Source organism: Lithobates pipiens, unplaced genomic scaffold (assembly GCF_037356315.1).
Source record: "Lithobates pipiens isolate NorthernLeopardFrog02 unplaced genomic scaffold, aLitPip1_a1.2 Scaffold_16, whole genome shotgun sequence".
NCBI lineage: Eukaryota > Metazoa > Chordata > Amphibia > Anura > Ranidae > Lithobates > Lithobates pipiens.
In genome coordinates, this window is record NW_027507748.1 from 277,127,469 (window position 1) to 277,151,115 (window position 23,647).

Genomic DNA, 23,647 nt, shown 5'->3' on the forward strand with positions numbered 1-23,647 from the left:
CTTTTGGTGGCATTCGATCACCTCTGTGTTTGTTATTTTTTGCTATAATAAATAGCCCCAAAATTTTTTTTTTTTAAACAAATTTCTTCATCAGTTTATGCCAATTTGTACTTCTACGCTACTAATAATGAATAACTGTATGATTAAATATTTAAGGTTGCTACTAGACACCAACTGGTATTAGCAGGAAAAGGGAAAAAATTTATCACACATCTAATAATGATTATCTAGCAATATGAAAATAAGTGAACAGTGAACTTTACAAAACAAAGTGCACAACAGTGGCCCCTAGTGGGTGTAATAAATATGACACTTAGAATAAGGTCACATGTGCAGTGATGAAAAAAAGTCACATGTGCGGTGATGAAACGGATCAGTGCGGGGCTTGTTGCATACGTTATTGCATTGACCTAGGAAGCATACGATCACCCATGAGGGCTGTGGACTTGCAGATGCTTGCAGACGGTTGGATACCTTGCAAGTTGCACCTGTTCATAAGAAGATTGCACTTATATGGACTTTGTTCTGTTTATATAAAGTTATAAGTGTCATATTTATTACTCCCACTAGGGGCCACTGTTGTGCACTTATTGTTCACATTGCTAGGCAATTATTATTATCATTATACAGGATTTATATAGTGGTGACAGTTTGTGTAACAATATAACTAAAAACAGGAGGAATCAGAGGGCCCTGCTTGTTAGAGCTTACAATAAATGTGTGATATAAAGGTAGCGTGTCATCTTTTTAAATTTTTAGGCCAATATATAGCAAAAGTTATAGTGTCTACAAAATAGGGGATATATTTGTGACATTTTTATTATAATTTTTATTTTATTTGTACTAGTAATGGCGCTGATATGCGTCTTTCAGCGTGACGGCGACATTGCGGCGGACAGATTGGACACTTTTGATACTTTTTTGGGACCAGTGACATACCAGTGATATTACAGTGAACAGGGCTAAAAATAGCCACTGAACACTCTATAACTAACACTGGACAAGAAGGGGTTAACACTGGGAGATCAAGGGGTTAAGTGATCCCTAGGGAGGTGTTTCTAACTGGGGGGGGGGGGGGGGGGTGTACTAACTAGAGGAGGAGAGAGATGGTTGTTCCTGATCACTAGTAACAGATGATTTCTCCCTACTCCCCTATCAGAATGGGGAAAAACAAAAATCCCAATTTCTCTTTCAGTCATCAACAGACACGGCGCCTCTTTAATCTTGAACATTGAGGCGTCCAAAAGCAGTGCCAAAGAAAAATGAGGGGTGGGAAAAATAACCCAAAGCTAACCACAAGAGCCCTAACCAGGACACAGGAGTCTTAACCGGGTCACAGGAGCCCCATCTGAAATAAAAAAATGTACAAGAAAAAAACACCCCTCAAGAGGGAACCCCCCCTTCTTAAACAGCAGCCTGCAAAACCTTACAGCCAAAAGGGGCATCCGCAGATACCAAAATATCTACTTTATTTAGTTGAAGGTAGGCACTGACGACCATGTGGCCGCCTTGCAAAACCTGCGATATTGACGCTTGATGACGGAAGGCCCAAGAAGTACAAAGCTCCTGAGTAGAATGCACCGTGACAGGGAAAGGAGGAACCCGACCCTTAATAGGTCTGAGTCAGTCTGTCTGATCCATCTGGAGATGGTAGCTGAAGAAGCGGCCAGCCCTTTCCTTGGTTCCTGTGTAACCAAAAAAAAGTGAGTCTGACCTTCGGAAGGACTCAGTGGCTGCCAGATACACCTGAATCGCACAAACTACATCCAAAGTATGCAAAGCAAATTCCTTGGAATGAAATAGCTTGGGACATAAGGACGGCAACACAATTTCCTCATTCAAACAGAAGTCAGAGACAACCTTGGGGAAAAATGACAGACAGGGACGAAGAACCACTATCCCTATGGAGTACTAAATAGGGACCACGACAGGATCGTCCCACTAACTCCAAAATCCTGTGGGCCAAGGTAATAGCCCCCAAGAATGCCATCTTCTGGCACAACGTAAGTAAGGGAATCTCCCGAATATTCTCGAATGGAGGTTTCTGGAGAACCGATAGCACCAAAACTTTAAATCCCATTGCGATAAAAGTGACCATACAGGCAGAGCCACATGCCAGACTCCTTGAATGAAGGAACAAACTAAAGACTGAGTGGCTAGGGGGTCGCTGAAAGAAGACTGCTAAGGCAGACACCTTGCCCTTGATGGTGCTTAAAAACTACTAACCTGGTCAGCATTCGCTCCAGAGTTTGACCCAGGTAGCCCAATTTCCTGGACAGGGCTAGAGAGGACCTTGGGTAGTACGGACATCACTGAAACCTTTACAGGAATTATACCCACACAAGGAGATACAGGGCCCCCCTAAGCGGACAAATTCTATCCCCTTCTTTGGTACCACCAAAAGGTTCAATTCGTGGACTCCCTTGATGCTCACAAAGGAGGTCCATGAATCTGGAAACCAGCGAAGATGTCCCCCCACCCTGGAAATGGGTGAGGGCAGACCTTCAAGCTGAACGAGTCTTGCTAGTGGATCCGGAGAAGCCTGCTCTAGGTTTACCAAACCAAGATTGCTTGAACTTCCTGGGGAAGACTTGAGAGATCTGTTTCCTTTATTTTCAGTCCCGGGAACATGAAAGAATTTCTTATGGGCTGAGGAGGAAGGCCCCCCGTTTGCAACGAGGCTCCTTGCCTTTCTTAGATTGAGGCGGGAAGGTACTCTTTCTCCTTGTTACACCCTTAACGATGTCATTCAGGGTAGCCCCAAACAGGCAGTCGCCTTGAAAGGGCAGTTCAGTGAGAGCTTTTTTAGGGGCTTGGTCTACCGACCAATTCTTAAGCCACAGCACACGTCTAATCACCACCGCTGAAACAGAAAGCTTGGGCAGCACAGGAGCTGCATCCAAGGCTGCATCACAAATATACTGTAGCCCATGGACCAACTTGTCTACTAAATCAACATAAGCAGCAGGAACCTGCTCACTACCCTTCAAAATAAGGCAGATAAGAAAACAACCTTGGTGTGCAAGGTGATTTATGCGTACCAGGACACAGCCGCATCCTCCATCTTTAGAGAGTCTCATGCACCGCAGTAACAAGTGCGTCCACCAGTGCTTTTTCACTCGCTGCTGAGACCGCAGAGACTGCATCCTCACTATCGGACGGATCCGTGGCAAGATATTAAACCCCCCTGGTCATCAGCCTCAGAGGCATCAGCCCCCTGAGGCATTAGCCTCAGAATCAGATGCGACAGACTGAGCAGGGGAAAGCGGGGGGCACTTCCTCCTGGGTCTTTGCCCACACGCTCTGGGATACCAATAACTCAAGGACCACCGTTAGTGCAACCATAGGAAGCTGGGGTTTCGGAGGACCTGCCACCTCCATGAGGGGATTAGTGAGTGAGATGTGACCCTGAGGCTCCATAGGAAAGAAGACCCTGTAGACAAAGGAATTTTGGCAACACTAAGGGACACGCACAGCAGCACCTATCAGCAGAATGGGAGATACACAAGGACCCCAAAAGACTGACCCTATTAAAACGGAGGAGTGCCGCAATTCAGACCCAGCAAAACCGTTGGCGTCCATTGCATATATCCCAGGACAAGAAGCGAAGCATAGGGGAGGAAGAAGAAGAGAAGCTCTAGCATCGCCGAGAGATTCCGCCCGTCTCTAGTGTCTCACTAGACTAACGAAAAATGGGTGCTGTGACATCATTGGACCACGTAAAACATGGCCACCGGCCGCTTGACATGCTGCCAGGATCCTCTCTGTGCCTTCAACATCACTGCACCTTCTGCAAGGGGACCCCCTTCCAAAAAGGTACTGTACTCCACCAGGCAAGGTGAACATTTAAGGGGACACCATTCTGCTCTCTGCACTGGGACCCCCAAACTACACACTACCTCACACACTGCACACACAAAGCAGGGCATGCACCTAGGGGTCTCTGCTGCACCTTCTGCACTGGAAGCCCCCCATACCACTGAGGAAGGACACACACAACCCAGATGGGGAATGGCGGTGGAGACCCCCAGTGGTCTCTGCTGCCTGACACAGAACTGCCACCAATCCGTGGGGGGAGGGGGAACCCAAGTTTAACCAAGGGACTTTAGGATGGGAGGAGGGATCCTGAAGGCAGGTCCGACCATCCCTGGAGAGTACCCGCGTCCACCCCAAACTGCACAAAGGGGGAAAGGGGGGACTGTACTTACCAATCCATAGTGTGGGTGACCCTCCAGAGAGAACTCCTCGCCACTGAAGTGGGGGGCTGACGGCCAAGGGACCGCTGCTTCTCGGACCAGAACTCGTTTGTATGCGACCCTGCGAGACGTTTGACTCACGGGCCAGCCTCCATCTGTTGAGGCTATGTCGCGGCCGACCTATCGCGTAGCTGCGCTCTGGCTGGACTGGGGAGGCCACTGGATCTAGATTATCCAGCCTGTCGCCCAGCCCGGCAGTTTATTTCAGATCTTCCAGGAGAAAATGCACGGCTGAGAAAGCGAAAAAGTAAAATTTGCTAGGACCAAAATATCCCAGCAAGGAGCTAGGTCCTTACTGAGGGCAGCCCATGGGCGTAGCCAGGTGTTTTTTGTTCTGTTTAGTCCTACTCCTGCGGAGGCGATATAACACAATGGTCAATATTGAGGTGGTGCTGTTTCCGTCGTGGAACGAAAGAGAAGAATGTTAGTAGATTAGTAGGTTTGGCAAGAATGATTCTTCACAAATCCATGCTGATTACTGTTAATGATACCGTTCTCATTACTAAAATCTTGTATATAGTCCCTTATCATCCCCTCCAAGTGTTTACATGCTATTGATGTTAGGCTAACAGGTGTGTAATTCCCAGGGATGTATTTTGGGCCCTTTTTAAATATTGGTGCTACATTGGCTTTTCTTCAATCAGCTGGTACCATTCCAGACAGTAGACTGTCAGTACAAATTAGGAACAAAGGTCTGGTAATTACTTGACCGAGTTCCCCAAGTACCCTCGGGTGCAAGCCATCTGGTCCCGGTGATTAATGTTATTTCCCAAGTCTAATTTTAATTCTGTCCTCTGTTAACTATGGAGGTGCTTCCTGTGATGTGTCATGAGGACAAACACTGCAGTTTTGGTTACTGAAGCCCGATTCCTTCATGAAGACTAAGGAGAAGAATAAATGCAATACCTTCGCCATCTCCCCATCCTTTGTAACCAGATGTTCTTCCTCATTCTTTATGGTGCCAATATGGTCTGTCCTCCCTTTTTTACTATTTAGATACTTAAAGAATTTCTTGGGATTTTATTTGCTCTCCTCCCCTATGCGTCTTTCCTGTTCTACCTTAGCTGTCCTTATTGCACTCTTACATTTCTTGTTACACTCGTTATAAACTTTGAATGCGGATGATGATCCCTCAACCTTGTATTTTTTGAAGGCCTTCTCCTTTGCTTTTATATGCATTTTTATATTGGAGTTAAGCCATCCAAGACTTTTGTTTGCTCTTTTAAATTTATTACCCAATGGGATGCATTGGCTAATGCCCTTATTTAATATGCTCTTAAAGCAAACCCATCTCTCCTCCACGTTCTTTGTTCCTAAGATTTTATCCCAATTTATGCCTTCTAGTAAGGTTCGTAGATTAGGGAAGTTGGCTCTTTTGAAATTCAGTGTCTTTATACGAAAGCCAATTGATCTGTAATCACTGATCCCTAAATTGCCCCATATTTCCACATACGTGATCAGGTCTGTATTGTTGGTAACCAGTAGATCCAGTAACGCTTTATTTATAGTTAGTGCGTCTACCATCTGACCCATAAAACTGTTCTGCAAGACAGAAGTTAGGAACTGGCGAGCCTTAGATGAATGTGCATTTCCCTCCGCCCAGTCTATGTCTGGATAATTAAAATCCTCCATTATGATAACACTTCCCATCCTTGCTGCTAATCCAAATTATGATAGCAGATCAGTCTCCCTTTCCTCCCTCAGGTTAGGGGTCCTATAGCATACTCCCAGCATTATTTTCCTCTTAGCTTCATCCCTTTGGAGCGTTACCCATACGAATTCCACCTCCTCCCTAGCTCCCTTAGTGATGTCATCTCTCACATTCACTTGTACATTATTCTTGATATATAGGCATACCCCTCCCCCTTTTTTACCCTCAGTATCCTTGCAATAAAGAGTATGCCCTTGAATGTGTGCCAGCCAATCATGAGAGCTGTTGAACCAGGTCTCTGAAATTCCCACAAAATCCAAATTCTCCTCGTACAATAGTAACTCTAGTTCACCCATCTTGTCCGCCAGGCTCCTGGCATTGGTGAACATGCCACGTAGTTTAGACCGGTCGCATATTATCCTCTCATTGGGTGTTCTGAGATTGCAACTAGGACTTTCTACTATACTTATCTTGGGCTTATGTGCTTTGGCAACCTACCACTAATGCCCCCAATACTACCCTCTGGAATATGTTCCACGCTGACTATCTCTACCTCTCCCCCCATCGCCTAGGGTATACCTGTTTTATAATTTGAGGCCACCAGTTACTTTTTATTCACAAGATTTAAAGGGGCTCTCCAGGTTTAAGTGAAGTTTAAAGTGGTTGTAAACCCTTACAACACACTTTGACCTACAGGTAAGCCTAGATTAAGGCTTACCTGTAGGTCCAAGAAATATCTCCTACACCTATAAGAGATTTAAGAGATATTTGCCAAAAGACAGGCGTGCACAGGCGCACTGAGCGCGGCACAGTCAACGGCGAAGATGCCACGCGTGGCGGCTCCCATGCGCATGCGCGGGAGTGACGTCATCGCAGCTTCACCGAATGACAGCGGCGGAGCAGCGAGACCCACCGAGAAGATGGATGCGCCGGACTACAGGGGACAGCAGTGACATCACTGGCTCCTGTGTCAGGTAAGTGACACATAATGGACTACTATGCGATGCATAGTAGTCCATTATGCTTTACCTTTGCAGGGAATGAAAGAGGAAGTAAACTCATCAGGGTTTACTTCCTCTTTAACCACTTAATCCCGGGAAGTTTTACCCCCTTCATAACCAGAGCATTTTTTTGCTATTCGGCCCCACGCTACTGTATAATATAATAAATTACCCTGCACCAATGGACAGAATAATGTGAACAAATCATTAAAAAAAAAATGAAAATATACAGAATGAAGCTTCCCGAAGGACGTCCAGTCAGGATGAAACACATTGAGGTGGTGCATCCCCAGGCGCTATGTCACATTTCCGGTGACGCTACATCCTGTCCTGGGAATGCACGCCGCTATGGTTCACGGAGAGGCGATGGCCACCTTCCACAAGCAGCACTGATTATACCTATTGCTGGTAGTGCAAAAAAAAACGTGTAGTTCAATAAAAGTCAGCTGCTTTGTGCAATTAAAGTCTTTCCATGGCAGTGTATACGATATTAGGAAGATTTGAACTGCTGAATTCCAGGCTGTGCGGCTGGTGCAAATTTAACAGGGTTTGAGCCAAAAGGCACAGTTTGACCTAACATTTGGAGGTCAAAACATTGTGGTGAGTGCAAGTCTCTGTGGGGACACCTTGAACATATCCGGATATTGAAGTTTGGCACATGTTTTTGCCCATAGGAGCATGGGCATGTCTTTATGGCTGTTTGATCACAAGCAGCATGGTCACTTTGGGGCTTACTGGACTATTTCACGGTTTTACTTATTTGATATATCCCATGGCTTCACAAATTAGCCACCTTGTTTAATTCATTTATATGTATGGTTTTGAAATGTATTAGTGGTGTCATTAAACACAGGCACACATATATTATCACATAGTTCAGCAGTGTAGTTTATTTATATACAGTAACTGTGCTATTTTAACTGGCAATTGCGTGGTCAGGCAACAATGTACACAAATACATTTATATCATTTTTTTCACACAAATAAGAGCTTTGGCAATTGATCACTGGGGTTTGTTTTATTATCTAAAACAGAAAAAAAGACAGAAATTTGTGGAAAAAAAAGAATTTTTAACTACTGTTATAAAATATCTACAATGAAAAAAATGTAAACAATTTTTAATTTGTTCATAAAATAGGCCAAAGTGTATTCTACTTCACGTCTTTTGTAAAAAACAATCCCAATAAAGGCTTTGCAGGGAGAAACAACAGTCAGTATGCTGAACTGTGTAGAAAGCCCAGTGCTTGTAAACACAGAAATTTGTGTGGCGATTGGCTACAGCCAATCAGCAGGTCTCAGCCATAAATCCTTGCCTGAAACCTGCTGACAAAATCACCCGGTGACAGCGCGAGTTAGGAGTTTCATGTACATATACGTGATCCAGCCTGTATGCGATTCAGCCTGCCCATGCAACCCACCTGTTGTATATGTACTGTGGGCAGGTGAGAACTAGTTAAATAGTTTGTTTGGACCAAGCTGGTTCAAATAAACTTCTTTTCTAACAGATGCAGCAACCAAAATGCTGTCTGCCATTTAATAGTATTACTTTTCATTTACTATGAATACAATTTACCAAACAATATTCTTGGTTGATAATCTACCATTTCCTTTGGTCTACAAGATTGATTCACTTGGCAATATGACGCTCAGCTCTGGTAACTGATGTTTTAATTTTCCAAGTACTTATTACATTTTTTTGGAATGCTACAACTGAATATGGGAATACAATGCTATAGCAGTCTAGGCAAATAACTTTACATTACTACAATATATTTTTATCTATATGCAATGGATGAGGCTGATGAGAGACATTTCCCACAAAAGGTTTGTGATCCAATTGCTTTAACTCACCTCTTCCTTTTCTGCACTCTGTAGGTCTCTCCATTCTTCAATTGGTTGACCAAGGTCTACTGTATTCATGGGGACTTTCACCTCTCCAATGATGTCATGTTTAGAGAAGCGATCAAAGTCATATATGGTCATAACCAGGGTTTTTCCACCAAGCTCCTGATATGGAATCTATAGCAATATACAAAATGTTAGGAGAACATTTTTTTACCAGCATATATTTTTAATCCTGATACGTCTTCCTAATACACAGTGCATGATTTAATTGTGTTAATTGTGTATGGTTTGATCAATCTTTGAAAATATTAGAAGCACATCAAACATTAAGTTTTAATGCATGCACTGAAGTTACAAAGTTTATTCCTTCAATGAAGCAAAAATACAACCTAATTTTTCTATACCCCTAAAGTGCAACTTCATTTGAGGCAGAACTTTGTAGGACTTGATACTCTGGGGGAGATTTACTAAAACTGGTGCACACAGAATCTGGTGCAGCTTTGCATAGTAACTAGGGCTGAAACGATTAAATCGATATTATCGATAATAATCGATAATGAAAATCGTTGTCAGCGATTTTCATTATCGATTAGTTGGTCCGCACAATGCGATCCGCGGAGCGGGCCATGGCCTTAGGAAAGGCCGCGGCTTTGGCCTAGCTCCGGAGCTGGCGGCCATCTTAGTACACCTGGCGGTGGCGAGCTGCGCGCTGACGTCACCCCCAGCGCAGCGTTCAGCCTGTGTCAGCCCAAGTGAAGGAATTCTGGAGGAGTCACGCTGGATGCCTTGCCTGCCCTCATTCAAAACTTCTTTTATGCAGGTACCACTACATTTATTACCTAATCTAACCTAATAACTAACTACTATCTATTAGATAGTAGTTAGTTATTATCTAATCCTATCTAAGCCTTTCCACTTGCTCGGCACAGCCACATTGTTGATTTAAATAAAAGGTACAACAATATCTCTCCCCCCCAATAAAATGCAGCTTATTACAAGCATAAAAACATAGCATATCACTGACGATTTGCGCCAATAGGCATCCCGGGACTCATCACGGCGGTCTGTTTGGAGGAACTTTGATCGGTGGTGAGCTTGGCGCAAATCATCAGTGATATGCTGACTATGTTTTTATGCTTGTAATAAGCTTCATTTTATTGGGGGGAGATAGTGTTATACCTTATATTTAAATAAACAATGTGGCTGTTGGGGGCGGGGATAGTGTTTTTTTTTTTTTGCTGATCCGAAAATTGATCCGATCCGTGACTGATGCGAGGAACGATCCGATCCGTGAGTTTTTTTGAACCGTTGCACCCCTAGTCTGCACCTTCCCCCCTGCCGGTCCGTTAGAATCCTGTGTATCCTCCTGTGTCCTAGGCATGCACCACGTCCATGACCATGTAGCTACGCCTGTCTGCATTCTCCACCCAGCTGATGTCCCGCCAGCAACGCGCCTGCGCTGCTTTCGGCTCCACCTCCCCGCTCTACCCAGCAGCCTTCCGATAGACCCGCCGCAGAGCACAGGAGAGTTAAGCCCTCGCCGGGCCGCTTTCCAGCGCTGCCATGATTGGAGGTTGTGCTCTGCACATGCGTGCATCCATCTCCCGGGTTCGGGGTGCCCTTCGCTCCATTTGGAGGAGTCGGCCGAGTCACGTGTGGCGGGTCCGGACTGAGACTCCGCCCCACACCACCCCAGCACACTGAGGAGGAGCCGCTGTCACCATGAAGGGGTGAGAAAACCCGAGACACCGGAGGGGGGGAGGGGAGCACAGAGGAGGTGGGGCAGTGACACCATGTGAGAGGGGAGGAATGTGTCATCTATACTGGGGGGGACACGTGTGTGTGTGTGTGTGTGTGTATATATTTCTCCCCTTTTTCAGTTTTTTTTTTATCCGATTAATCGAAAAAATAATCGGCCGATTAATCGATTATGAAAATAATCGTTAGTTGCAGCCCTAATAGTAACCAATCAGCTTCTAACTTCAGCTCGTTCAATTAAGCTTTGCTAATAAAAAGAAGCCGATTGGTTACTATGCACAGCTGCATCAGATTCTGTGTGCACTAGTTTTAGTAGATCTCCGCTATGTTGTCCTTGGCTACTACACTACTGCCTCAGCCCTCTGGAGACATGTATTTACAGCAGGAGAAAATGTGACACCAATGACTTCTGCTTGCTCAAGACTAAAGCTGGCCATACACAGATCAAACTTTGTCTGATTCCTGTTGATCTGGCCATAATTCACTCTGCAACAAAAATAGGATTTTTTTAACAGTTTACCTGTAAAATCCTTTTCTTGGAGTACATCATGGGACACAGAGCACCATAGTAATTACTATGTAGGTTATAGGCCACCTTCAGGTGATGGGCACTGGCACACCCTAAACAGGAAGTTGCCTCTCTATATAACCCATCCCATACCAGGAACACCTCAGTTTTTGTAGCAGAGCAATATACATATACCCCAGAAGATGAGGGGCGGGGACCTCTGTGTCCCGTGATGTGCTCCAAGAAAAGGATATTACAGGTAAGCCGTTATAAAAATCTTATTTTCGTTATTGTATATCATGGGACACAGAGCACCATAGTAAATTACTATGTGGGATGTCCCATAGCAATGCTATTTGAGGGAAGGGAGACACAACCCGTAGGGTGCCAACAGGCTTGAAGACCTATACTGCTGCCTGCAGCACACTGCACCCTTATGCACTTTTTTACATCCACTTGATAAAATCTGGTGAATGAATGGACTGCAGACTATTGCAGATCTGAGCCATGGAGGCTTGTGTTGCACCACCCCAGAACCACTCTAGTAGCGTGCACTTTGACATGAAAAGGTGAAGTCTTACCTTTTAACCATTAGGCCTGAATTATAACTTGCGGAATCCACTTAGAAATAGTGGATTTCGACGCTGCCTGTCCTTTCCTAGGACCCTCTGGCAGCATAATAAATCATCAGGCTTTCAGACTTGAGCAGTCGTCTTTAAATAGACCTTGACCGCTCTCACTACATCAAGACAATGTAGCAAGTTCTCAACTCTAGACCCTGGTTTTGGAAAACGGTAGGACAATATCTTGTTTTAAGTGGAAATCTAAAACCACCTTAATAATTAACTATGGCTTCTTTACAGGAAAGAGCTGCCACCTCAGACACCCATTTGCAGAGGGTATAGCAACTCGAAACACTATTTCCCTTGTCAGAAGGACCAAGGGAGTTTGCTTTAACGGTTCAAAGGGCTGTTTTTGCAATACCGACAAAAAACTAAGTTCAAGTCCCAAGGGTTCAAGGGTGGTCTAAATGGCGGAATAAGCCGCAATACCACTTGTATAAAAACCCCGGACCAAAGCATGCAAAGCAAGCGGTCTTTGAAATAAGACCGATAAAGCAGATACTTGGCCCTTAATAGTACTCAAGGCCAGCTTCATTTGTAAAAAACAAGAATTCTACCTATGTTATATTTCCGAGGATGGCAACCCTTGAATTCCCACCAGGAAACATAAGCCCTCCAGAGTCTATAATATATAACTCTGGAAGCCGGCTTCATTAATGAAGGTAGAAATCACTGACCCGGAGAGACTACATCTCTTCAGAATGTGGGCTTCAAAAGTGAACCCGTCAAACTTAGAGTTTGTAAGGTAGGATGGAATATCTGCCCCTGTGAGCGTAGGTCTGGTCGAAGTGGCATATAGCCAGAAAGATTTCGGGGTGAAGGGACCACTTCCCTGGGAACAACTGCTGACAACTCACGTAGTCCACCTGACAATTTTCTATTCTAGGAATGAAGACTGCCGATAGGCAAGGAAAATCCTTTCCTGCCCAAGCTAGAATATGGTCCACCACTCTCTGAGCTGTGTGACCCTTAGTGCCCTATTGGCGATTGATATAGGCCACAGCTGTGGCATTGTCGGATTGGATCTTGACAGGACAATCCCGTAACCTGAATGTTCAGGGCTTCAGAGCCAGATGCACTGCCAGAATCTCTAGGATGTTGATGGGCAAGGCTTTTTCAGTTCTGAACCACTGTCCCTGGACAGTTGTCTTTTCCAGTACTGCTCCCCAACCTGAAAGGTTGGTATCTGTCGTTACTACTTTCCAGGTAACTGGTATGAAGGTTTTTTCCTACTGCAGATTCCCAGATATCGAGCACCAACCGAGGCTCTGGAACACCTTTGGGGACAGCCGCATTGGCAAGTCTAAAGCTTGAATTGTTTTGTTCCAAGCAGACAGGATACTGTTTTGCAACAGTCTCAAATGGAACTCGGCATAGGGAACCGCTTCAAATTAAGCCATCTTTCCTAACAACCGAATGGAGGGATCTCCTTTCAACCTGACCATCCGCACCAGCTCTCTTATGGAAGTGATCTTTGCCTGAGGCAAGAACACCTTTTTCTGGGCTGTGTCTATGATCAGACCCAAGTACTCCAGGCTTTTTTAGAGGTAATTGGCTGTAATGCTTACGCTTTGCTTCAAATGAGCCATGACTGGTCTATTAGCAATAGATCGTCTAGGTACAGCAAGACTATTATGCCCTGTGCCCTTAACCTGGCTAGAGGTGCGGCCAGGACTTTTGTAAACACCCGGGATGCTGTAGCTAGCCTAAAGGGCAAGGCTACAAGCTGGAAATGCTGCTGTTCTACCTGGAACTGCAGAAACATTTGGTAAATGGGAAATATGGGAACATGCAGATATGCATCCCTGATGTTGATAGATGCCAAAAGTTCTCCTCCTTGTAGGATAGAAACCACTGACCTGATCGACTCCATGCAAAAGGAGCGGATCATCAGGCACTGATTTCGATTTTTTAGATCTAGAATGGGTCTGACATTGCCATTCAGTTTTGGTACCATAAAGAGATTTGAATAAAACCCCATACCTTGCTCTTCTGTGAGGATTTGTATGATCACACCCTGAGCCATTAATGGGTCCAGTGCCCGAAACAGTGATTTTTCCCTGGATCTTTGGGAACGCTTGACCTCAGAAAACGAGACGGTGGAAAGTCCCAAAATTCCAGTTTGTACCCTAGACTTACCGTGGAGATGACCCATCTGTCCTGAATTTTCTCTTGCCAGACTTCTGAGAATTGCAGAAGTCTTCCCCCCACCCTGGCGAGGGAGGGCGCCCCTTCATAATGAGGCTTTAGAATCCTGTTTTGCAGGTTTCCAGCCCAGGACTTCTTTTGTGCCTGGGCCTGACCCTGAGGACTTCCTCTAGAGTCTGACGGCAGAGGCCGTAGCCACTGCCTATAGGCAGATGTCCCTTGCACAGGATAAAGAGTCCGCTTAAATTAAGGGAGTTTATCCTTTCTTTTGACTGGCAAAAGAGTACTTTTCCCACTGGAAATTCATCTACTGTTTGCTCTGAATCTGAGTCATCGGTTTATCTTTCCTCCTGATTGAGGGTAACACCTCATCCTGTGCCCACTGTTCCCCTTGCAAAGGGTCTGAGGTGGGGGAGGGTGATCTAACATGCTTCCTATCCATTTGGATGGAGGATGCGATTAAAGCCACAAATCTTCCCTCTAGGCCCTGCAGGGCAGAGGAAAAGGCATCTTCAGTCACGTATACAGGGGCTGAGATGTGAGAAGCAGCTGCACCACCAATTTGTTCCAATGACTCACCCTGGCTTGCCATATCTGGTATTTCAGGCGAGGATGACAGTGTGGAGGCATGACTGGAGTTCCTTGCGCCTGGGGGTGAAATCTTTGGTACCTTTTTGGTCTATGTGGTGTCTTTTTTGATAGGCATAGTCCTAAGCACAAAAGCAGAGGCACTATTTGCTAAACATAGTCTGACAGTGTAATGTTGCTATACAAGTTCAGCCTAGTGCTGGGAAAAATGTCCTTTCCGTATTAGGAATGCCCTTTGGTGCCCTACCACTCCTGTGTCCCGAGTGTAGCCAGGCTAGCTTCTCCTCGCTTCAGCCGAAGAGAGACTGCTCCAGTAAAACTCTTAAGCCTGCGCCGCGCGTCCTCCTGGACGCTATGTCCTACACACGGCGCCACGTCTAGGCCCTGCCTCTTCCGTCAACCCACCCCCTCCTTTCATTTTTCAATAAAAGTTCCAGGGCATGCCGTGGGTGGCCTTCAGGTCCGCAGACCCAACACGAAGGGGGGGGGGGGAGGCAGAGCCCAATGACACAAGCAGGAAGATAAAAAAAACACATGTGGAGCGAAACTCGGGATGTCCGCACCTTCCCCGCGGGGGGGGTATTACAAGAGGGGTACAATAATTGCTGATTCCCTAACCCCCCCTGGTCCCTTCAGGGGGGAGAAGAGCATGGCAGATCGCTTACCTTGAGAGGAATCCCCCTGTGCAAGCTGCTGCGGTCACACACAGACTGACACTGAGCTGAAGTGAAGACAACAGAATAAGGTATGTGCACATACTCCCTCTAGTGGAGAATTAAGGCATGACAACATTTTTCCCTAAAGAAGAAAACCATAGGTGGACTTTATAGTTCCTAGGCTTCTTCCCTTACCTTATCCCCGCCGCAGGATTCTGCTGAATTAACAGACAGATCCAACCTTTACCCATCACAGCGGGCTGCGTTTTACAAACCTTCAAGGACCAGGTCCCTTTTTATCGGGGGTTCCACTCCCTTTGACCTGTAATAGCACCCCGCCAGGAAAAACTTTAGCTCCGGGTCCCGGGGTCCAGCCCTGCAAAGAGAGGCATTACAGGCAAAACCTTGTGCATCGTATATGAGGCCGGGATACTATCCACGTTGGCCTCAGTGGCACTGTGGATGGATCCGTTCTGTGGAGGCTATTTAAATCCAGCAAGGATCCCTCTTGGAGCTCCTCAGAGCACATCTTCACTCGTGACCAACACCTTAGGCCCTGATGATATGGGAGGGGTTATATAAGGAGGCAACTTCCTGTTTAGGATGTTCCAGTGTCCATCAGCTGAAGGCGACCTATAACCCACATAATAATTACTATGGTGCTCTGTGTCCCGTGATGTACGATAAAGAAAGTCGATTTTTCAAATCGAAGAAGTTCAGTGGAAAAATTATCAGCCTAACATGGACTACAATGAGATGCAGGTAGTATTTGGATATTCTTATGGGTACTAGCTGCCAGAATACAAGAAGCTTGAAGGTAAAATCCCTCCATTCATGCCATTTAGCGCGTACAGCAGTGGCGGCCCGTCCATAGGGGGTGCAGGGGCGCTGCCCCCCAAAACTAGTCACACAAAAAGGGGGTTCCTTTAAGTGCACTGTGTTTGGGCGCCAGACACAGTGCACTTTGGGAAGCGTGACGTCAATGCAATCACCTGACTGCAGACGAGACGCTCCATTTGCAGGGTTTTGGGCTGCATTGTGGTGCAATGCAGTGCGCCTCTACACTCCTTCATTCTTATTTTTTTGATTGGCACAGCCGTGAGACATGGGCCGTGCTTTCCCTTGGAGTGGCGCCTCACTTTCGGTTTCTCGTGTGATCCCCTCCCGATCAACAGTGGAATGCTGAAAGAGATAAGAGCAGAGCCGGACTACTGCCGGGGTTCTGACAAGAAATAATGCCCACCCTGTACTGCGCAGGTGGAGCAATTGCACAGTATGGAGGACAAAGGAGCCGGTGTTGTTGTGCCAAGAAAGGTCCCCCGTCAGATAATGCCCACCCTGTACTGCGCAGGCGCAGCGCTTGCGCAACACGGAGCTCAACGGAGCCACCCAAAATCTCCGAACACAAAACATCAGCTGTACACTGCGCCTGCATAATCAAGACGACATTGTGTCACACGCTGGTGCACGCTCCAAATGCTTGTGCAACTCTTCAAGGGGCAGATGCATACAGAAGAGGCCGCATGATGGGCAGAGCCAATACGATGGAGGTGGAATTTTCAAAGGCGCGGATGTATTATTGAGAAGCGTGTTAGGGGCAAATTGTTTGTGTTAGGTAGTTAAAGGGGTTGTAAAGGACACTGCCTGCGCCCCCAGCCCCCCTCCCCGTTTTACTTACCTGACCCCTCGAAAATCCCGCACTCGCCCCGCCGTCCTCTTCACCGCTCAGCCTGGCCGCTGATTGGCTGGAGTGGATGGAAAGGAGCGCAGCCATTGCTCGCGCTGCTGTCAAGCACATCCACTGACGCGGAGAACCAGGGGGCAGGGCCATGTGATACAGCGAGTGGCTATAGCCGCCGGCTGTATCATGGGAGTGCGCCCGCAGGTGCTTCTCATCATGCGAGGGAGCTCGCATGAATGTGAGAAGTACCTGCGGGAGGAAGCAGAGATAGCCGCCGAGGGACCCCAGAAGAGCAGGATCGGGGCCACTCTGTACAAAACGAGCTGCACAGTGGAGGTAAGTATTACATGTTTGTTATTTTTATTTTATTTATTTTTTACTTTACAATCCCTTTAAATAGGTCCTGAAAACTTGCCCATCAACATTGCAAAACCCACCCTTCAGTTGTGTAAACACGCCCCACAAAGATGTGTCGTTTATTGAGAAAACCACTCCCAATTTATCAGCTCTGTCCATCATTGTAAAATACGGCCTCTTCTGTAGGCATCTGCCCCTTGCAGATTTCAATGAATAATACACCCACCTCCTTGAGGAGTTCAATGAATAATACACCCGCCTCTTGCACAGTTGCACGAGTATCGGGAGCGTGCGGGGCATTATACGACTGGGGACCTTTCTCTTCAGAACACCAGCGAAAGTCTCCGAATATGAACGCTTGTTGATCAGCTGTACATGGTGCCTGCGCAATTACTACATTGTGCTACACGCTCCCGATGCTCGTGCAACTCTGTAAGGGGCGGGTGCCTACAGAAGTGGGGGTTAAGATATAAGCATAATAAAAATGTACTCTGGAAAGTATTAAAATTGCTTGTGTTATTATGTAACCCGCCCATCAACTTTGAACTACCCGCCCCTATCAGCTCTGCCCATCATTGTAAAAGATGGCCTCTTCTGTAGGCATCCACCCCTTACGCTCTTCTTTTCCGCCCCTTGCAGAGTTGCACTAGCATCGGGAGTGTGCGCCAGCGTGTGTCACAATGTCCTATTGATTGCACAGGCGCCGTGTACAGCTGTTCATGTTCAGAGATTTGCAGCGGCTCCATTGAGCTCCATACTGCACAAGCACTGCGCCTGTGCAGTACAGGCCGGGCATTATCCGACGGGGGACTTTTCTCGGCACAACACCGGCCGCTGCAGACACTGACATGCAGGGATGGAGGTGAGTGGAGCTGATCTTGTAAAACTTTGTTTGGGTCGGGGGGGAGCTAGAAGCCTGTAAAGAGTATTGTGTGCAGGGCATAAGAAAGGTGACAGCAAGGGTCAGAAGAAACAGTGAGTGTATGGGGGAATTGGCCAAATGCCCCACAGAATATAGAGATCTCTCAAGGCATCACATCACACATAGGCACCCCCAAGGCATGCAGTGTATCCAGATAATCTGCAGTTAATTTATGGCCATGTCACTTAACTCTGTGTTGTCCAAGCTCTGTACAATGAAAAGTGTAAACTGAGCACATAAACTAAACACTATGACTAGTTGGCTGCAAATGATGGGCACAGTTGGCTGCAAATGATGGGCACAGTGAGGCTGCATGTGATGGGCATAGTGAGGCTGAATTTGATGTTTTTGTTTCCTTCAAAGTTTTTCAGTTCATTTATGTCCCCCCAAAAAATTTTGAGCACCAGCCGCCACTAGTGTACAGACAACTAGGGATTATACATTCTCCTAACAGACAGACATGGATAGCATCCAAATATAACAGTTAATCATGAAGTTATTTTTCATATATTGATAGCCATGTTAATACCCCCATCTCCTAGGCCAGTTACCTTTTGTTGCCTCCCCCCCCTACATGCACATACAAAGAGCACATAACTAAATCTATCAGGTCTTACAAAATTATATTAGCAAATTCATACTTAAACATACAAAAGTTTAAATTAAAAGTTCACCTTTGTAAAAAATAAACAAATGCACATCTTTTTGCAGGTAAAAATATGTGCATTATATTTTTTTTTCTAGGAGCCTGCAAAGGATTGCACCCGCGATCAGCAGATCACAGGTGCAATGCAGGACTCCTGCAGACTGTGTAAGCTCTCTGCTTGTACCTCTTACATGCAGGCAGTTGCACACTGACAAGATGCATCAATGAACATCTAGAGCATTCAACGGTGCCCAAGGTAGTTCATTTAGAACTACAAGCCGCAAAGGCTGTTAGTAGTTGTAGTTCTCACAATCCTAGAACAAATTACACGGTCAGATGGGCAAGTGTTTTGAAAAGATCTCCCGCTAGTTGTGTCACTGTGGGGGATGTGAGGGGGGACTGCAGGTTCTGGTGCAACAATAAAATGTTATGAAAGGTGAACTTATCCTTTAACCAAAACATAATCATTACCATATTGACACATGCAGGGCACCAGGTGTCACTATGCAAGCTTTCCTGGATCCTGTGAGACAGCTCTGCAGGATTCAGGACAGTTGAAAGGTTCTGATTCATACTGTCCCCTCACTGGCAATGGCACACTGGACATCCAATCTGCCCCTGCATTTATTAAGAGTAGCTAAAAGTTTACCAAACCTTAAAAGTAAACGTCTCATTGAAGATGGGATTCAGTGTCTTCCGATGAACTTTAGTCTCATGCTTCTTTTTCTTGTCTGGTAAAAAGAAAACTTTCACATAGGGATCTGAGGTTCCTCCCATGTCCAGCGCAGGTAATTCTGTTGCTTGTATAACACCAACTTGCATCTGCAAGGAAGACAGAGCTAGAAATTATAAACACTTTGAAATTGCATGTTCAATTGCAAGTGACAAAATAGGCACCATCAACAGGACTGCTTTACAAACAACCCTAGATTATGTGGTCCTTTTCAGAACTGTTAATCTTGTTTTAAATCAGGATCTAGCTCGATAAAATACAAGTTAAAGCAAATAGGAGAAAAAGAGAGGCAAATCAAAGACTAAGCTAATCAGGGACCCCTGGATAAATTTCCACAATAGAAAAATGATTAGCAATTCCAGTGGATGAAGGTCAATGATTTAAAAACATTCACAAGTTTTCAGGCATAATTAGGGTTAGGGTTAGATGTGGGATGCAACGTTGTGGATCAAAAAGTGAGGATCATCCAAACACCAATGCAGGTAACTGAACAGTGGATGTACTTTAAACATAATGTAATAAAAATGATTCACAGTACTACTAGATACAATAAAGGCAACCTTTAAGTACTCAAGTCTCCCCTGCAATCTGCTTGTTATAAAAGGTTGTATTTTTAAATGACATTTGCAAGGATGCTTATATTTGCCTAACCGGAAACAAAGGTCACAAGTGGTCATCCCAAGGTCTGCCTAAAGGCTGCCAGTTGGACAGCATTTTAGATAACAGAAGAGGACTTGGTACCTGATTATTTTGAAAGTCATAATCCAGGGAGAACTGGAGCTTTCCAAGCTGCTCTTCTTCCTTTTCCTCCTCCTCTTTGTCTTCTCCCTCTGTTAGGCCAGTTTCTGCATCATCATCATCGTCATCCTACAGAATCTGCCAAGAGAAACAGACATTTCTGCCTTTTAGTTCATGGACACAAAAATAAAAAAATAAAAAATGGTGGTCAAACTGTATTTTAACTGCAACAAATAAAAGGAAGATGCAAAACTAACATCCTATCCCAAAATGTCTTAACATTATTTATAGAGTACAATAACAATGCCATAACATAACTAAACCCAATTTAATGTATTGTTTTCTGTACCATGGCCGTTACATAGGAAAAACAGCACTTTTCAGATTCAAGCTTTGTTGTTCTGCTTCGCCATTCCTGCAATTTGTTTAACAGTTCTTAATTTGCTGAACTTTATTGCAATCAGTGGTTAGAGCTCATATCAAGACAGCCCAGTTTGACTGATCAAATGATGTATTGGTCACAATTCATTTTCCTATGGGTTTGTTCCCTCAATGTGATGTATAAACAAGCACATTCAGGATGTAGAAAAGTGCATGTTTATGAAATCATTTATCAGAATTAACCTTTTGTGTTTAGAGTAATAACCAACTTTGCAATATTCTTTGTCGAAGTGAAATGTTAATCCTTTCAAAATTGCTGTGCTTTCTTTAAACAGACATAACATATTGCATTAGAATCGGCCACAAAGCAAAATAACAGCAAATATGCAAGTGACATTTTCTATTGTTTGGAGTTATGAGCTGCGTACTAGTTTTAAAGCAGCAAGATCACTTAGAGTGAAGCTGCACTGTATCTTATACATCATTCAGAACAGTTGGCTTTATAACTGCAAAGGAAACAGAAACATTGCAAGATGGTTAATTAATATTTTCAAATGAATGCATTGTGGGCAAGAGGGGAAGCCAGAGGCACCACATCCCTCAGTAATGTACAAAGGGAAAAGATAAAGTTCTTGGGATTTTCAAAAGCCCATGATCTGTTAAAAATGCCCTGGTGGAACATGCAGTCAAGATTTGCTTGCCAAGCACACCACCTCCTATGGTTGGGTGAGCCATTCAAGAGTACCTGTAGTAATACAATACAATATTTATCTGCAGGTTGAGGAGACTATATTCACCTACCCATTTACCAGATTTTTTTTTTAATCTATAGAATTGGAGCCCCTTCTGAAATGTCCTCTGGGGTTGCCTCTAGGTAGGAAAGGTGCATCTGTATGAGCCAATTTGCCCTTTCTAATCATTTGTTGTGTGAATACAAACAATTTGAAATTAATTTGATGCAACTTGTATGTCATTATACACACTCCTGAAGAAGCCACACAAAAGGTGAAGCATGTCAAGATACTTTCAAAATACTTGTGAGAACATTTTATGTACAATTCATGCATCACTTTAATTATGACATGTGGTTCAATCTCTTACATGCCCTTATGGAAGTATTGATTCAAATTGTTAATTTTTAACAGACCATGGACTTGTGATAATTGACACCTTGAAAATCCCAAGAACTTAATATTTTCCCTTTTTTATTTTCAAATGTGCACCAGAAATTTTCATTCAGGTTTCTGTATGTTGAGGTTTCCAAATGCTGACTGACTAAATTTCAGCCAATTTATTTAAATACACAGATACATTAGGGGGCTGTGACATCCTATGCTTTTTCACTACATTCTTTTTATTTCAGAATTACTGTTGTTATGCCATTTTCAAAAGAAGCAGACCCCACCATCCCAGATAATATGATTCAATATTATGGTGAAGACCAGGTGCTATCCTAGAAGGCAATCTCCTGCCTATGCCCAGGTGTAGTTACAACTGCAGATGCTGCCAATTTATACACCATACAGCCATCTAGAGAAGTTCACATATGTTATATTATATACCATTAAATGATATAGGTTAGCAATCAGAGAAAGACCAATGTAACAAACCAGAAAGACTTTCTGAATGATTCACCATTACAGGATGTCAAAGTGGAATATATTTTTACAAACCATATATTATATATAATTAAAGGTACCAAGACATTTTCTATAGCAACAACCAAGTGCTTGTCACACGCTCACATAGGATAAACACAGCATATACAGGTGCCCCTATCAGCAAAGGCGACCAGATAATATAGCTGCTTGAAACATACTTTATCTTGGCAACTTAGTTAAAGCAGAACTTCAGGAAAAAACTTTTTTCCATGTCCTTGTTGCCGATCTCCTACCTTCACCAACTATACCATCCATCTTCTTCTGAACTCTATAGTGCCTCTGTAGCAGCTTGATGATTTTTCAGAAAAGCCATTAATCCCCAGTGATTTCCTGTTTGTAAGACTGCTGGCTGCTATTTCTCCTGTATGCCCAGCCAGCGGTCTTGTCACTTCCCACAAGTAGTTACAAGTCCCTGCTTGCTATAGTGGGTGGAGGGGATCTCACAGCCCCTGGTCTGTGCCGCCTATAAAAAGGTGGTGCCCTCCTCCCTCCTCTTCTGCTCCCTGCCAGCACCCCCCCCCCTCCACCCCCACCCCAAAGCTTGCCATCTCTCTCAGTGCAGAGAGCGGGGAGAGTTACCAGAGATCATCCCACATGACAGAGCGGAGATTGAGCTGACAGGTGCTGTATGTGAAAACACCAACCGCAGTAATGTCCCACCTCGCATACTATTGGAACAGTGTGCTCTCTATCACAATGCCGTTATGGTAGGTGGGACATTACTGCGATTGGTGTTTTCACATACAAGACCTGTCAGCTTGAGATCTCCGCTCTGTCTTGCGGATGAATTCAGGTAACCATACCTGCTCTGCACTGATGGACACTGATAAGCTGTACTGATGGGCACTGGTGTGACCACACTGATGGGCACAGATAAGCTGCACTGGTGGGTACGGTGTGACCGCACTGGTGGGCACAGATGAGGCCGCACTGGTAGGCACAGATGAGACCACACTGGTAGGCACAGATGAGACCACACTGGTAGGCACAGATGAGACCACACTGGTAGGCACTAATAAGCTGCACTTGGTGGGCACAGATTAGGTTTTTTTTCATGCCGCCATTTACTTGTGCTACATGCTGATGTAAAGCAGCATGGCCCAGCTCTCTTTCTGTGGTTGCGGCTAGGGATGTTCTCATATACACCATACCAGCACTGATTGCAGTTAGAAAGATCTCAAAGCTACAGCAAGAGGATGAATATTTCTAATACTGAATTACAGCAGAGTACAGTGTGTATAATATATCAATATGGGTACGTGTCTACAGTTCAGTAATGATTACATAAAGCAAGTAAGGGTAATATGTTTATGTCCTGTTGTGGTTGGAGGGCAAACATGCTTTGCATTTATAAGGCTGTAACCTACCTATCCTGTTGTATCATTGAGTAGTATGGCTGGGTGCCTGCACAATGAGGGGTGTGATTAATGTTGAAGTAGGCTTGTTCACATTTACATGTACAGGCTTAGTGTCCCTCCCACATTAATTGCAATT

At 44.8% G+C, this 23,647-nt stretch overlaps 1 protein-coding gene across 2 annotated transcripts in view; it reads right to left on the reverse strand.

Annotated features, from left to right (window-relative positions):
- LOC143982595 (synaptotagmin-2-like) overlaps positions 1 to 23,647 on the reverse strand; it is a 138,052-nt gene that overhangs the window by 40,526 nt on the left and 73,879 nt on the right. For both annotated transcript variants that reach the window (XM_077481461.1, XM_077481462.1), the window contains exons 4-6: positions 20,115 to 20,240; positions 19,295 to 19,462; positions 8,760 to 8,927 (exon numbers count right to left, since the gene is read on the reverse strand). In XM_077481461.1, coding sequence (XP_077337587.1) covers positions 8,760 to 8,927; positions 19,295 to 19,462; positions 20,115 to 20,240 — 462 coding nt within the window. The remainder of the gene's footprint in view (positions 1 to 8,759; positions 8,928 to 19,294; positions 19,463 to 20,114; positions 20,241 to 23,647) is intronic.